This window comes from Berghia stephanieae, chromosome 4, assembly GCF_034508935.2.
Source record: "Berghia stephanieae isolate SIO BIC M18660-M18661 chromosome 4, UCSD_Bste_1.3, whole genome shotgun sequence".
NCBI lineage: Eukaryota > Metazoa > Mollusca > Gastropoda > Nudibranchia > Aeolidiidae > Berghia > Berghia stephanieae.
Window position 1 is genome coordinate 79,725,096 of NC_088363.1, and position 17,498 is coordinate 79,742,593.

A 17,498-nucleotide genomic window follows, 5' to 3' on the forward strand; every position below is an offset into this window, starting at 1 on the left:
TGCTCCGCGTGTATCATGCGCGCTAGGCTTACTGATACAATGAAGAAAATACGAGTAGAAGACGGAAGATGCATGGCTTCACCAAAAGCGGGAAGTGAGAGCTCTTGGTAACATAACAATCGTTACCTACACACTCTTTGGTTGTACCCAACATTTATATCGTATCTTGTCATCTAAAAGGCTTTCTAGGATAATCATTATTTCAATGCCTTATTCATAACATGATATTGAAACAATCTTATTAAATCACATCTGTTTTCGATAATGACAAACAGTCATCATATTATATCCGTATTTTAATTGTTTGTCGATTGATTTCAATTTATTATAAATAGATAATCAAATAAATAAATATATACTAATGGACGACTTTCATGTTTTGCACACGTCAACGTTGTAATTATTAGCTATCCATGTGATATCTAAACGTGATCCACCTCCTCTAACCATTATTACATCAGGGTTATCTTTTGACTCTGGTAGTCAAGTGGTCAGAAAACAATAACTGTGCCACATGTCAATAACTATCCCATTGCTTATGAGCCTAGAAGACCTCCTATAGATAGTATGCGCTTGTCTAAGAAGCTCATAACATTGCCATCCGGAAGTATAACGGACCAACACACAAAACTATGTGTAACCTTGAACTTTTGTAGTCGGGGTAATACAGTTTAGTGAGAATTACTCACAAACGCGGATGGCAAAATACAATAACAAAGGCTTGAGTGACGTCATCTTCGAACTATCTATAGACACCTAGATAACCACGCCTCTCGGATAGTCGTCATATTGTAAACAATGATAGTGATTGGTAAACAGAGCAAACTTCACATGTTTTACTATCGATGGTATGTGTCTAGATAAATTACCCACTGTTTCTAGAACCAACACAGAAAACTATGTGTGAGCTTAATCGTTTTGATCAAGAAAATCGTGTGATAACTAGTCACACATTTGGTACAAAAAACAATAACAATGATGAGAGAGAGGTCGATTTCATTCACGTTGTTGTTTATGAACAAACAACTATGTTTGTCCGAGAACGTGTAAAGGTGTGTCACAAATTCAAAAAAAAAAATAAATATATATATACTGGTTAATACTCTTCAACAGTGGTAACGTTACTTCCTTCCTAGTGACGCATGGTAACTTAGTAACACTTGCTCTAAACTATCGGAACAATGGCGGACGCCCGTATGAAATATTTCCCCGGCGAGCATAAAAGCGTATCCAGAGGAAAAAAAAACACACATAAATTTGATTATGTTTGACTTTTACACATTCTGATCACAAGGCATATGAAAAATTCTAGCCAGCATGAAGAATAAAAAGTAATGATTTTCTTTGTTTAGAACCAAGATGGCCGCCGATGCCGGGCGGTGTGACATCAGACTACTGAATCCAATTGAGCTATTTTGGATTAAAATGCAATTTTTTTTTAAAAAAAAGGACTAGAATCCACGTAATGCGTCATTTTATCAGTTCACGATATAAATCATTTTGTCAGAGTCCATAATGTCCCGATTTTGGGAAGGTGGAATCAATCGATTCCAACAAAAATTGCATTATTATTATTATTATTATTATTATTATTATTATTATTATTATTATTATTATTATATTATTATTATTATTATTATTATTATTATTATTATTATTATTGTTGTTGTTGTTGTTATTATTATTATTATTATTATTATTATTATTATTATTATTATTATTATTATTATTATTATTATTATTATTATTATTATTATTATTATTATTATTATTATTTTTATTATTATTATTATTATATTATTATTATTATTATTATTGTTATTATTATATATTATTATTATTATTATTATTATTATTATTATTATTTATTATTTATATTATTATTATTATTATTATTATTATTATATTATTATTATTATTATTATTATTATTATTTTATTATTATTATTATTATTATTATTATTATTATTATTATTATTATATATGTTATTATTATTATTATTGTTATTATTATTATTATTATTATTATTATTATTATTATTATTATTATTATTATTATTATTATTGACTTATTATTGGACTTATTAAAGGACTAGAATCCACGTAATGCGTCATTTTATCAGTTCACGATATAAACCATTTTGTCAGAGTCCATAATGTCCCGATTTTGGGAAGGTGGAATCAATCGATTCCAACAAAAATTGCATTATTATTATTATTATTATTATTATTATTATTATTATTATTATTATTATTATTGACTTATTATTATTATTATTATTATTATTATTATTATTATTATTATTATTATTATTATTATTGTTATTATTATTATTATTATTGTTATTATTATTATTATTATTATTATTATTATTATTATTATTATTATTATTATTATTATTATTATTATTATTGTTATTATTATTATTATTATTATTATTATTATTATTATTATTATTGTTATTATTATTATTATTATTATTATTATTATTATTATTATTATTATTATTATTATTATTATTATTATTATTATTATTAATTCATTTATTTTTGGTTTTTGCACAGACACAATAATAATATTGTTCTAAGAGCGATGCGAAATGTCTCGATTTGTTTCACGTCCCATGCCTAATCCGTTAGATAAAACGTGTCAAAACATTATCTGTCCATTTACAAATTTAAGCCGGTGTTAGAATAAGAGCATCCCCCCCCCCCTCCCCCCTAGAACTACAGACCTCGATCTGGAGACAACGAGATACCTTCGGATTTTTTCTCAGCTTGAATTTAAGTTTAAATAAAATAGTCCTTCAGGTAGCCAGTACGTTCATGGAACCGTAGTTTATCACGGTTTTAATAGGATTCAATAGTCGTAACGTCACTTCCTTCCTAATGACGCATTGTAACTTAGTAACACCGGCTCTAAACTATCGGAACAAAGGCGGACGCCCGTATGAAATATTTCTCCGGCGAGCATAATTACGTTTCGAGAGGAAAAAAAACACATAAATTTGATCATGTCTTGACTTTTACACATTCTGATCAAAAGGCATATGAAAAGGGAATGAAACGTTCTAGCCAGCATGAAGAATAAAAAGTAATGATTTTCTTTGTTTAGAACCAAGATGGCCGCCGTTGCCGTTTGCATGACATCAGACTACTGAATCCAATTGTGTGCACTGGACAATATAGTTGGGTACTATTCGTCAGATTTAATAGACCCAGCCACCCAATCACTGCTGGGTGGACAGGAGGTTCAGAAAATACTCAACTGCACGCTTTGCGTGTGAAACGAATGCTCTATTAACTGAGCTATTGTAGTCCCCAAGTTTACACAAAGAACAATTAGACTCTATAGATAGAATGCGCTTGGCCAAGGAGTTCACAACATTGCCATCCGGAAGTATAACGGACCAACACACAAAACTGTGTTACCATGAACTTTTATAGTCTGGTTAATACAGTTTAGTGAGAACAACTCACAAACGCGGATGGCAAAAACAATAACAAAGGCCTGAGTGACGTCATCTTCGAACTATCTATAGATAGTATGCGCTTGGCTAAGAAGCTCATAACATTGCCATCCGGAAGTATAAATGACCAACACACAAAACTGTGTGTATCCACGAACGTTTATAGTCGGGTTATTACAGTTCAGTGAGCATTACTCATCAACGCGGATGGCAAAAAACAATAACAAAGACCTGAGTGACGTCATCTTCGAACTATCTATATTATGACCCAACTCTCTCCAAACGATATTATATTGGAGATAATTAAATGCTGAAGACTAAATCTAAGGTTATACTGTGCGGCTATGTGGTCTTGTGGTACGACACATAGTTGAGTCCTTGGAAAAGGCTCTTTATTCACATCCTCTCACCATACTCATGTGTAAAATGAGTACTTGGCCGTTTACAGTGTCGTCTCTGTCCGAAAAAAATGTAATATCGCCTAACATGCGTCATGTCTCGTTCTCCTTGTTTCGTGTTGCTGTTGGTCAGGGACCCTTTATAAAGCGCTTTGAGCACGTTTAGTGGATATTGCGCTATATTAAAGCTCAAGTTAAAAAGTCAGGTATTTGAAATATTGATTTTTCTATCAAAGAAACAATACTGATTCTTTTAAATAATACATATTGATGCCATACGTTTAAGTAAAATACTCACATCATCCGCCAGCGGAGAAATGCCGTTCTGACATTCAAAACTATGTGTAACCCTCAACGTTTATAGTCTGATTGATAGAACATAGTGAGAAGTAATCATCAAAATGGTTGTCTAAACACAATAACAAAACGCTCAATGAAGTTAATTCCGCTTCTCAATGAACTTAACACATTTCTCGTACTTTTGACGAGAGATACACTTTTCAGGATCTAAATCTTCTTTACATAAACCTTTTTGAAGCATTGGGTCACATAATATACAGTTATCGCTGAAACTTGTTGAAACTCGACCCATCGTCTCAAAACGGTATGGTATAGATAGAATGCGCTTGGCCAAGGAGTTCACAACATTGCCATCCGGAAGTATAACGGACCAACACACAAACTCTGTGTAACCATGAACTTTTATAGTCTGGTTAATACAGTTTAGTGAGAACAACTCACAAACGCGGATGGCAAAAACAATAACAAAGGCCTGAGTGTTGTCATCTGCATACTATCTATAAGTAAAAACAAGATGCTAAATAGTCTTTTTGTTCAAGGGGAAAAACACAAATGTTGGAACGAACTGACTTACTCTTGGCCATTTTACTCTGTTGGGTATTGAACTTCACACATAATATTACCAGCTTGACTAATGGTCTTCTAGGTATCTGTATTATATAGGCAGTGACGGAGATTGATGGATGCTATTATAAAATATTTGCTCTAACAAGTTATTTATACTGTATATTTTACCTTGATTGCTGATGAAATAAACGAAACATTGAGATGCGCATTGGAGGCTGTAAATATTTGAAACGCTCTGTTCAGATTATGTGCTATTCATATCTTTTACAAGAAAATAATCACTTAGGTGCTACCTTATCAATCAATGTATATATATATATATATATATATATATATATATATATATATATATATATATATATATATATATATATATATATATATATATATATAATATGTAGTTTGCGTTGCAAAGGATGTTCGACTAAATCGTATTCAGTACACCAATTCAGATATTATTTACCATCAAGTTACATGACATTGATTCTTTGTTACACACTGACAAAAAAACAGTTTAATTTTTTGTCTCAAAGAACCGTTGCAAAGCATAATATATTGATCAATTCAGGTGCCACGTCTTGTAAAAAATGTATAACCTGAGACTTCTCTAGATCATCGATCATCTTTTTTGATCTATATTTGAAGTAGACATTTTCTAGCCAAAACGTAAAAGAAACTATCTAGATGTGATAAATCATCGTTTGGCCGTAGTTTATATGAACTTGATATAATAAGACGCGTTTCTAATTCAGTCTACTTTCCCTATTTAGATATAACCTAAAACTGTCAAGTCCATCGGCGGGCGAGTAGGTCAGCTAGGGGAAGACATCGTGACGAGCGGATATTGGTATTCCGTGATATAACTTTTATGATGTTTACAAACAAACGACGATTTCAGACAAACGGTATCAGCAGTTCAGTATTTTTGGTTGTTATTTTGTTGTTTTTTTCCTTAAGTTATTGCTTTACTTATCTATTTATTAATTCAGTGTTTATGACTTATTTATTTATTTATAATTCATTCCAATATTTTAACTTGAGCTTTGTTATAGCGCAATATCCACTAAAAAGCGCTGTATTAATTTATTTGGGGGGATTGTTCTTCTTGGTTATTATCATTTAAAGATCTATTTTTGGATTAATTTGTTTAGTCGTCGAGTGAAAACGACATGGTGCAAAGAGAAAAAACATTAAAAGTGAACAATTTACGACTCATTGGATCAAAATGGTAATATTATGACGGGTTTCAAAGTTTATTCAATCTTAGGCTTTCGCCAATAAATCAACAATTTGATGCCAACATACATGAAAGTGGAAAATAAAGAAGAAAAAAAAAAGAAAAAGAAAAAGAAAGACGGGGGTACTAGCTGAAACTTGAACTTATAGCCACCAAAATTTGATTAAGTTTTCATATTGTTATATCGAATATAGTTTCTCAAAGAACTCAAAAGTAAAGTTACATATTGCATATTGTTGATCATTTTACCTTTAAACCAGAAAACTGCTGTAATCTGGAAAAACTCGTATTTAAAGATTTGGCATGAGAACTCGTCATTTAAATATCGATCGATTTGAATGACGATAATTTTGACACAAACTTTTAAACCGGGGACCTCGAGAGGTAATCCTTAAGCCCAGGTTTTGTAAAGATGCATGTCATTTAAATAGATCGATAATTGGAGGACGAGATTTCTTGCCAAATTTTTTAATACGATTTTTTATCCAGGGTACTGAAGTTAATCGGGTACATTGATTAAATCGGGAAGATGGGTCCCATTTATAAGATTGCTACAGAGACCGAAAAAAATGGACAGCTTTATCTGTCTGTTCGCGCGAATGGAAACGTCCGTTTTATGAGTATCTTTACCTTATAACCTAACCAAATCTACCACTGTGAAGGTTGTCGCTTGTCAATAATTCCATAATTTTCGTCATTTTGATTTATCAAAAGAGACACGAAGCAAGAAAATAAACGTCTCATAATCTGTATCATACGTTACTCTTTATGCATGATTGCAACTGATCTAAGAATTTTTATAGGTTAACTTTGTCATTTTCTTCTTCTTCTTCTTCTTCTTCTTCTTCTTCTTCTTCTTCTTCTTCTTCTTCTTCTTCTTCTTCTTCTTCTTCTTTCCTTTTCTATTCAACATGTAGACAACTATACTGTGTTATTGTATAGCCAAACATTTTTATCATTTTATTATCTAGGTCATAAGAATTGGTTTTGACTAATGAGTTGCATTAATGTATGCACGTTTACATTATCAATTAGGCCTAGTTGTTTGTCAAATTTCCTTCGGATATGTTTTAACGAACGTCATAAATTACGTCTCCTGATTCTTGCAGATATAAATGTTTACTCTGCTTATTGTCTTACTGGGCTTGTATTTTTAAAATGTTAACATAACTGTCCGCCTCTTTTCTTCATTGTAGGAAAACTCTTTAAATTCTTTTCTAAATGAGCAAATGCTATTTCTCAAAGCACACTATTCTTTCTGCACTATACATTTTTGCAATATAATGGTGTTAAGTTTTAGATAGAGCATAATATAATCATACTATAAAGGGTGCCCCAAAAGTCCTCCCCCGATTCCTAAGACTTATTATTCTAAAACCGTTATAGATATTTGCATCTGGTTTTCACCATCTTCTAAGGAAAAGTCATACATTTATGCTCATTTGTCATCGACCCACATTTTCCCACCAAAGTTAGCAAAATGAACACGAACGCGGAAGACATCCTTTTTCTCCCCTTCTATTTCGGAATGACAAAAGTGCGACACAAATATTTTTGAGTAATGTGTTTGCACGAAACAAATACGTCAACGGTAGCTAAACAGCCTTTCATAGCCCATTTTGGCAGACCATTTCATGACATAAAAAGGAGTACTCCAAAATTGTTTAGATTTTCATCGTGTCAGAGATTGCTCACGCTCCTGTCAACCAGTGGTTGTCAAAGAATAATGAGGTCTTTTAAGTTTATGTTGATTTTGGTATATTTGGTGCTGTAATGTGGGTCTATTGATTATGGGTATCAATGTAGTAGTATAGGTATCTAATCTAAACAAGAAAATATGATGATATTCGGAAATATCGTCTTTTACGATTTATGCACTTTCGTTAAGCTTTTTAAATCCTACAGGGAACAAACAATTAGACAGCAAAGAAGCATGAGGAAATCATTTATATTACGTTATAATAAATTATTTCATTTACAATTTTAGTCGTTAAGATGGATGATTTGTTTTTTGGAAAAAAATTACTTGTAGATTCTGGGGAAATAAATAATATAACCCACCGAGGTTACAATTTAGATACTAAAATAGATAATAGAAATATGTCATAATGATATATGTATGTAAATAACTAAGTAGTAATTTCATAGAGAGAGTGAGTGATATCTAAATAAATTCAACACTGCAGATTGTATATAGTTCAAATTGGCCTTTTAAAAGTATCAAAACAAATAAATTATTAAGTTAATAGTTGAATAAGTTAATATGTTAATATTTACATATCGGAAAGAATCATGAGATATTGAACTTAAAGACTATAACGAATAAACCAATTTTCAGCATATAAACGTCCCTAACATAACCGTTCTGACGCTATATTTCATACATTCCTGTATAATTAGCTTTTCACCAACAGAGATATAAGCTGGCCCCTCCCCATCCCATCAATTCTAACTTCCTTATTTATTTGTCAATCATTCCTTTCTTTCAATGATAAATGCATTTATTTATCTCTAGCCATGTTCTTTTACCCATTGTCATTTTTATCACTTTCCCCGTCTCCTCAGTTGGATACACCACAGAAGAAATTCTATACAAATGGATGAAGGAAGTGGAGATCGATCCGGGGGTCAAGTTATCACAATTTGAACTGGGACGTATAAAACAGAAAAGTATTTCCAAGACCAGTAAATTTGGTAAGTTAATGTAATCTCGGGAGTTAAATTTGTGGATAAGACGAGTAGTAATATGAGTATGTGGCCTATATATGTTCCATTTTATCATCCATATAGACCAGATCATTGATTTAATTTTTAAATTTTGTAAAAACACATTTAATTCTCCATATTCCTGCATACCGTGACCTATTGGGAACGGTTTTGTATGAGGCATTGTATCCACTCTTCGGCGGCAATCGAACTTCAGATATTTTTACAACCATTGATGCTACTACTACTACTACTACTACTACTACTACTACTACTACTACTACTACTACTACTACTACTACTACTACTACTACTACTACTACTACTACTACTACTACTACTACTACTACTACTACTACTACTACTACTACTACTACTAATACTGCTACAACAGCAACATCACCAACAACTACTACTACTGCTATTACTACTACCACCACTACCACTACTATTACAACTAGCACTATTACTACTACTACTACTACTACTACTACTACTACTACTACTACTACTACTACTACTACTACTACTACTACTACTACTACTACTACTACTACTACTACTACTACTACTACTACTACTACTACTACTACTACTACTACTACTACTACTACTGCTGCTACAACTACTACTTCTACTACTACTACGACTTCTACTACTACTACTACTTCTATTACTACTACTACTACTACTACTACTACTACTACTACTACTACTACTACCACCACTACTACTACTTCTACTACTTCTACTACTACTACTACTACTACTACTACTACTACTACTACTACTACTACTACTACTACTACTACTACTCATACTACTACTACTACTACAACTACTACTACTCTTACTACTACTACTACTACTACTACTGCTACTACTACTATTACTACTACTACAACTACTACTTCTACTACTACTACTACTACTACTACTACTACTACCACTACTACTACTACTACTACTACTACTGCTGCTGCTACTACTACTACTACTACTACTACTACTACTACTACTACTATTACTTCTACTTCTACTACTACTACTACTACTACTACTACTACTACTACTACTACTACTACTACTACTATTACTACTACTACTACTACTACTACTACTACCACCACCACTGCCATTATTACACCTATTGATATTCATGTAATATTTCAAGACATAGGAAGTTTTAGATACATTAACTATAGAAAACTATATCCATTCTTCTCAGTCCAACCATAACCGTTTAATACTCTATCATACCTTAGTAAAAACATAATATTTGAAACATTTTTGATCCCATTAAATAGAAAAAATATTCAACGATTGCATGTCTAATATTATCGCTCATTTTATTGGCCTAAATGGGGGGTTGAAAAGGACAGCCGATTGATCATATTAAAAATCTTTTGTTTCGTATAAACACAAATCCAACATAAAAATGTGGAATTCTAATTGAAATGTTTTCATGATGAACCAATTTATTTTATAAAATGATCACTGTATCTAGACGTCTGTAATATTTTGATCTCATTAAATTAAAACTGTTATTCAGCGATTGCATATCTAAGACTATCGCTCATATTGTTCGCTTAAATAGGGGTTGAATAAGACGGCCGCTCGATCAAATTAAATATCTTTTAGTGCGTATGAATACAAATCCAACATAAAAATGTGGAATTCTAATTGAAATGTTTTCATGATGAACCAATTTATTTTATAAAATGATCATTGTATATTTCTAGATAACTTTTAATTCATTGCAAAATAAAGCCCTGGACTACTTTTGGTTTTGGAATGTCTAAGAATTTTATTTTAAGGGTTGGAGTAAATGTATTCTTTCATGGCTCGAGATCTATAAAAATAGTTATTTTAAGTGACGCGCTAAAATAACTTGTTTAATAAGTCCAAAGCCATGCAATAAGTCTTTGATATCAAAATACAAACATTTAACCAATGCTTCATCATACTTATGAAGAGAAATCCAATTTTTAGAATCCAAACCATCTCGGCGTGATACCGGTTTAAGATGGAAGGTCGGTCTTCGGTTTACCTAATGCTAGCAGTACAATACATTGAAGAACATGGAATTTTATCACAGTATATTAAGGGCAACAAGCTTTGCTAAGGACTCCTTGGGTTTCTTTTTTGTTTGTGTTTTTGTCATTAAAAAAATAAGATGTAAATTTATAAGTGTAAAATTTTATTTATTAATTTGACCTGGTTATTTAATGACTAATTTTATCTTGGAGTCCCAATAGGTTAATATGCATTTAAGTAAAAGTAATCATTATGGATGATAAACCTAATGAACACGATGTGGATCGAATTGCTTCAATACGTCGTTCCATACTGTTGACCGTGGGCCCTTTTCGATTTCTTTCTACATTAGAAACCAGAATACTGATTCTGAACAATGTTGAAATTGCCTCATTTGAATATTGGTTTGCAACAACTAAAAGTAATATTAAACGCTTGCAATCAACAGCCTGCCGAAAAATACATTGAGATGTTCTTAACACTATACGTATCACTTCTACTATTATCTATATTCGAGCGTATTCGTCAACATAATAAATGTCATTATCTCTCACGGCGCAACGCTGTGATAAATCTTATTTTTTCCACTCTTATACTTAATGCTAGAGATCATATCATGTTAATTCGATACAGAAACACTCCAATGTGTTTCAAACTATTTATTTTTCTTCTTTTTCTATGTTTTTGAATTGTTTTATGCTTCTTGTAAATCTGAAAATGAGGCTGCATAATAAAAGATGAATGATGATTAGCTATGCTATTTCAATAAAAGGAATTAAAAAAAAATTGATGTTGGAAACTTCAAAGATTAATCCCGTTTTAATGATCACTTTGTTTCGTTGAGGAGTTATACAATTTGAAATATTCTATTCATAAAATACGAGTATTTAAGATTTTATATCGACTTTTAATGATGCCGCTGTTGAAGGATTTAAAAAAAAACCTTCTTTCTAGCTACGGGCCTATGGAGCTAGAGTTTATCTCGGTTCCTGTGTTTTTATACGGACAGTAACAATTATCTACGGCCCTATGGGCGCAGTCTGCCTCAAAGCACTTTCCACCAGATTTAATTGACCCACCAACCTAAACGCTTCTGGGCATACTGAAAGGTTGGGGGAACAAATTAGGATTAACGTGTTCCAAACGGATGTGCTCTACTAATTTTGATGTACATTGGAAAATGACTTTTTCACCTTGGCTTGGAATGTAAAAAGAGTATTTTGTCAGTGAACAGAAGTGTTGACTTGGGAGATATGGCATTTTCTTACACGTCTTAAATAACAAACTGTTATGACTGTGTCAAATGGAACTCCCATGTACATATAAATCATGATTCTTCTCTCTCTCTCTCTCTCTCTCTCTCTCTCTCTCTATCTATCTATCTATCTATATATCTATCTCTCTTTTTTTCTTTCTTTCTTTCTCTCTCTCTCTCTCTTTTCTTTCTCTCTCTCTCTCTCTCTCTCTCTCTCTCTCCCTCTATCTCTCTGTGTCTCTTTCTGTGTCTTGGAGCGTTTTTAATGAAAATATATTAGAAACAATTATACCTCATTGTGACTCCTTGATACACCAAGACCAGCTGGGCCTTTCTATTGGGACTCCTTTGTCATACCTAAATAAGCTGTGCTTTCGATTGGCAACATTTATCATAACTAAATAACATATTTCTTTCTAAGAAGACTAATTCAGCATGTTTTTAAGACGTGCCGTGCATTAGGGACTGCAATGCCTATACGTTTTAAAAATAATTAACCAGGACTCCTTTATCATACCCAAATAATCTGTTTCTTTCTACTTGAACTCCTTTACCATAAATAAATTAAAAAACGTTCTATTGGGACTCATAACTGGATAACATGTTTCTTTCTTCTGTGACTCACTTACTAAATGTAAATAACAAATGATTATCTATTTTCCTGACAGGAGAGTTCTCTATCCTTGAAGTTTACATACATCTCACACGAGCTGTGGGATTTTACATCCTGCAGACTTACGTCCCCTGTTATCTGATTGTCTCCATATCCTGGGTGTCATTCTGGATCAACAGCGATGCCGCTCCAGCGAGAGTCCTACTTGGTCAGTAAAACTTGAGATTTTTATATAGTGCAACATCCATTAACTCTGCACACAGGGGCTTATATAGGTTTCCAAGCCAAGAATAACACAGAAAATCTGCGACGAGACATGACGCCCGTAGAAATGTATGATTATATAGTTATTAATCCGTTCGTGAGATGATATCCAGAGTGCAAAGACATTTCATGTCATTTGATATGAAGTTTTGGTTAATTAATATTTTTTTTCAGTGAAGATATAGCATTTAATAAGATATCATATTTTATCAACAAAGCACAATCTTCGTGATATTCTTTTCTCCTTTGAGTTTTAAGAGACAAAAATACGCTGACTCAAGCAATAACCCGATGAAAATAAAAATGAAGGTTTTGCTTTAGCTGTAGATAACACAAACATAAAAAAAACAAATTTTTCTTTCATTTATTCTTTGCAGTAATGATAGATTAATGATATTTTCAAAAAGACTGAACTTGGACCGCTACTATTATTAACAGAGTTGTGTGTGACTGGATCTTCATAGAATATTTACATCAATTTTATTCTAGCTGATAGCAGAAATACTTGCATCAAAGGCAGATGATGTTTCCTCTGGAATTATTTATGATGTACTCTATCTTTTGAAATGTGTAAAGATTAATTATTACAACATTCATAACTACAATTCACAAAAAGTTCCATTCTCCACCAGGGGTGACCACTATCCTAAGCACATCGACCATCTGTATGACTGTAAGAGAGGGTCTTCCTAGAGTACCATATGCCACAGCACTTGATGTCTTCATCAATGTTTGTATTTTGTACGAAATGGCTGCTCTTATGGAATATGCTGCCGTCAATTATTACACAAAGCTTATGCCCAAGGAGGTTAGTTCTGATGAGGACGAGGACGAAGCAGTTGTGTTAAGCGTGGTGAGTTAGTGTTTTATATGGGATATTTTAACGATTTATAAATCTTCCTTATAAACACCGGCCGGTCATATTAAACTATTGTTTAACAACTTATTGTTAAAGAAAATCGTTGTTTATACAGAATTGTTACTGGTTTCAGGAGCGTATACATCCATCTCTATAACAAGTTGCAAGTTTCTCATGAAACAGATGTAACATTCGATATAGTACCATTCTCTGACCAATATAGAGCTTCAATAATTTCCTCGTTATTCTGTCTCAAACTAGTCTCATAGGAGCTCTGTTGGCGATGAGTTGGAAACTTTGATAGCCATAAAAGAAGATCTATTGTTTTCGTGAAGAGTTGCGATAGATTATTACAACCAGCTGCGGACGTAATCTTGCTGTAAAAAAATCAGGTTTTATAAAATTAAGTGCTGCTTGATTGTAGCATTGTAGGAGACATGTGATAGAACTCAGCATTGGTATTTACTCGTAAAAGAATAACGTTAGTTTTTCTGTGCTTGCTAATGCCACCCCAGGGCTATCAGTCCATTTTCTAAGAAGGCGAATGGACAGGGATTGACCAAATCTGATAGTGAGTATTCCTGGGTCAAAGCAAGCTGTTGAAAATATTTAGAGGAACAAAATGTTCTTCTGACTTTACGCAAATCGAGGACGTATTGGACTGGGCACGGGTTGGACACCATGTCCAAAGACAATTGAAGATCAATCTTTATGCTGGTCGAAGAATGAAAGATATTCATCCTCAAGATGTGACCAAACTTCCATTCGTTCCATAAGAACCAGAATACGATTTGTTATAAGGGCTGATAATGAACATTGCTTCGTTGAATTCATTAACAGTTTTAAGTTGTTAGCGTTTGATGAGTTCTTTATCATTTACATCAATTATTGTTATTACTGATAAATATTCAGTTCTCGTACATCCATATGTTTAAATGTAAATATTAAGTTAATATTCAATTAAAAATATTTTTATACTTTTGCTCCAGGATTAAAAGTGTTCAAGATATGATTGCGTTTTCTGTGCGAATATACGAAAAAAAAATAAGGAAGACACAAATTTTGATGTACTAAAATTAGATTCAAATTACAATATACTTCTATTTATGGAATTCTTTCTGAGGTGAAAAATAGAAGAAAAAAAAACAAATTTTGATTTTGTTTGTTACATTCAACAATAAAAGTACTATAAAAAATTGTAATCCCATTTAAAAGTTTCATTTATTTTACCCTTTTCACCACTGTATTCCACTTTTGTAAATAGCTTTGGCGATATACCAAACTATTCTGAAAGCGGAAGGAATTCTATTGACAATAGACGGTTTCATATATTACTTTGCCATCAAACTGTTGGCCGATATTGTCCCAAATGGAAACACATTTTGATAAATAACTTGAGTTTCTCGAGGGAGTCTCTGGCTTTTGTTATGATGACACAAAATCTATAAATAAAAACAATAAGAAATAAGTATACCTTTTTTTAAAAACAGTTTTGATTATTTATTAATGGTGGACTTATGGTTTTAAGTTTAGTCTGCATAAAATCTGCGTGGGAAGACTCTTTTAATATTTATTATACTAATATGGAAAACAAATAATGTTACTGGGCATTGAAATCGATTTGCAAAATTTTACCATGATTGCATGTTGTTTAGTAAATACAACAGCAACCTATCATTAAAATACATTCGCCATTGCTCTTTCATTGTCAACATTTCAAGCCATGTCAATACAGCCATCCAACTCACCCATAATTATAAATAATGTAGAAAATACTTTATGTTCAAAATGTTATGAGTATCTGAGATAAATAAAACTATATTTGCAGCAAATAAAGTCAATAACAGTCCATGTTATAATTTTCATTTCTATTACAGCGGACACTGAAACTTAAATTTTGCTCAACCCTTTCAAACGGTATTCTGTCGGGTGATTAGAATTTAATTTAAAGTCGGAAATATTAGACTTAAGCTTAGTTTATTTTTCATTGCAGAGAACCGCTTTCAGTTCGTGCATATAGCGTCAATTTCATACGTATATATTTGATCAATTTTAATTATTTCAAATTGACTGTTCAATATGTTATTTACCACGATTTCATAATACCAAATATAAAGATATCTGTAACAGTCTCATAATATTCTTATCTGGACGAACACAAGACCAATGAAAGGTCTATCATTCTTTTGTAAATGCATTTGTTAATGTAAAACATCCTTTTAAAAAAAAAAACAAACAGAACAATACAACTGTTCACAAGCAGACAAAGGTCTACGAAATCGTGGCCTATCGCTTCACGAAGGTATTATGTTGTGATGGGCCAGAAGAGGATAATTGAGTTAGATTTTAAAAGGATTCAATTAGCTAAATTGAAGTCTTTCCCACGTTGGGGAACTACATTCTCTTTACTAAAAGCGATAGCTTTTTCTTTGACAAATTATTAAATGCTAGCTTTCTTACAATATAAGCAAAGGTTTGTAATTATTTACTCCTGCTGAAGTTACGGAAGTTTTTGATCGATCTTGAAACTGGCTAAAATAATATTTGAACGTTAAATAGATTTAATTTCCAGCGATGGAAGTAAAAACTAATTATCTTGCTAACAGCCTTCGGTATCTTTTTAAATTTATTTTCAGCGCTACTCAACAGCAGGGTTAAACCAAGCCTCTGGGTCCAATTCTGTAGGCGGGACCCGGTCTTGCAACGAAGTGGATTCCAATTGCGAGGACAAAACCCCAGAAAAAGTGACACTTCTCACAGGAAACTGTAACCAAGACCCTGAGCGTGTGGTTCCCATGCCCAATTATCAAGGCATATTCAGAGGAAATGGAAACTCCGGTCATTTAGAAGGTATGGTAATCTAAAAAAAAAAAACAAAACTGGTGACCATTCTCTTCCTTAATGAATTTTGATATAAATTAATCGTTTGACGCTCTTTGAAATGTTTTCCGAGTTATTTTATACTGCAATTATAACTCTCGAGTTCATTTGCATGGAAAATCGATCAAATTTTTTTGAATTTCAATGAGGATGAACTCGAGAGAGTAATTGAAGACTGTTAAAGGATGAAAAAGGAAGAAGTCATTGTCTTTAAATATATTGGCAATAGTAACGGTATAAACAACGTAAATATACATTTTCCTTGAAATCTGTTTAACAGAGAGTGTTGATACTCCGAATACAATTAGGAATTGGGTGTAAAAAAGTTTTCTGAAATTAAAAAAAGAGACATTGAAGAAGATATCGGCATAGTTTATATCTATACGACTAAGATTTCGTCTGAAACATCCCATTCCGTCTGAAACATCCCATTCCGTCTGAAACATCCCATTCCGTCTGAAACATCCCATTCCGTCTGAAACATCCCATTCCGTCTGAAACATCCCATTCCGTCTGAAACATCCCATTCCGTCTGAAACATCCCATTCCGTCTGAAACATCCCATTCCGTCTGAAACATCCCATTCCGTCTGAAACATCCCATTCCGTCTGAAACATCCCATTTCGTCTGAAACATCCCATTCCCTTCCTACATCTTTATTTCCGTGTTCATCAACGTCTTCTTATTCATGGCCATTAGCATCTCTCACAAATCTTTGTTCCAGTGCCTTTGTCTCAAATTGTGTCCTTATTACGTATGCTAATATTGTCACCACTCACGGATCCACATTTTTCACTATCATCTCGCTTTTTTGCTCCCACCAACAACTATTTTCCTCTTTCTCCTCTTACTCATTCTGGTCCTTCTTTTCTTCTGCTTCTCGCCCTCAGGCTTCTTCTTCTTCTTCTTCTT

At 32.5% G+C, this 17,498-nt stretch overlaps 1 protein-coding gene across 2 annotated transcripts in view; it reads left to right on the top strand.

The window, feature by feature from the left end:
* LOC144971341 (gamma-aminobutyric acid receptor subunit alpha-2-like) overlaps positions 1 to 17,498 on the top strand; it is a 156,181-nt gene that overhangs the window by 134,821 nt on the left and 3,862 nt on the right. For both annotated transcript variants that reach the window (XM_078912063.1, XM_078912065.1), the window contains exons 7-10: positions 8,538 to 8,666; positions 12,639 to 12,791; positions 13,480 to 13,700; positions 16,343 to 16,556. In XM_078912063.1, coding sequence (XP_078768189.1) covers positions 8,538 to 8,666; positions 12,639 to 12,791; positions 13,480 to 13,700; positions 16,343 to 16,556 — 717 coding nt within the window. The remainder of the gene's footprint in view (positions 1 to 8,537; positions 8,667 to 12,638; positions 12,792 to 13,479; positions 13,701 to 16,342; positions 16,557 to 17,498) is intronic.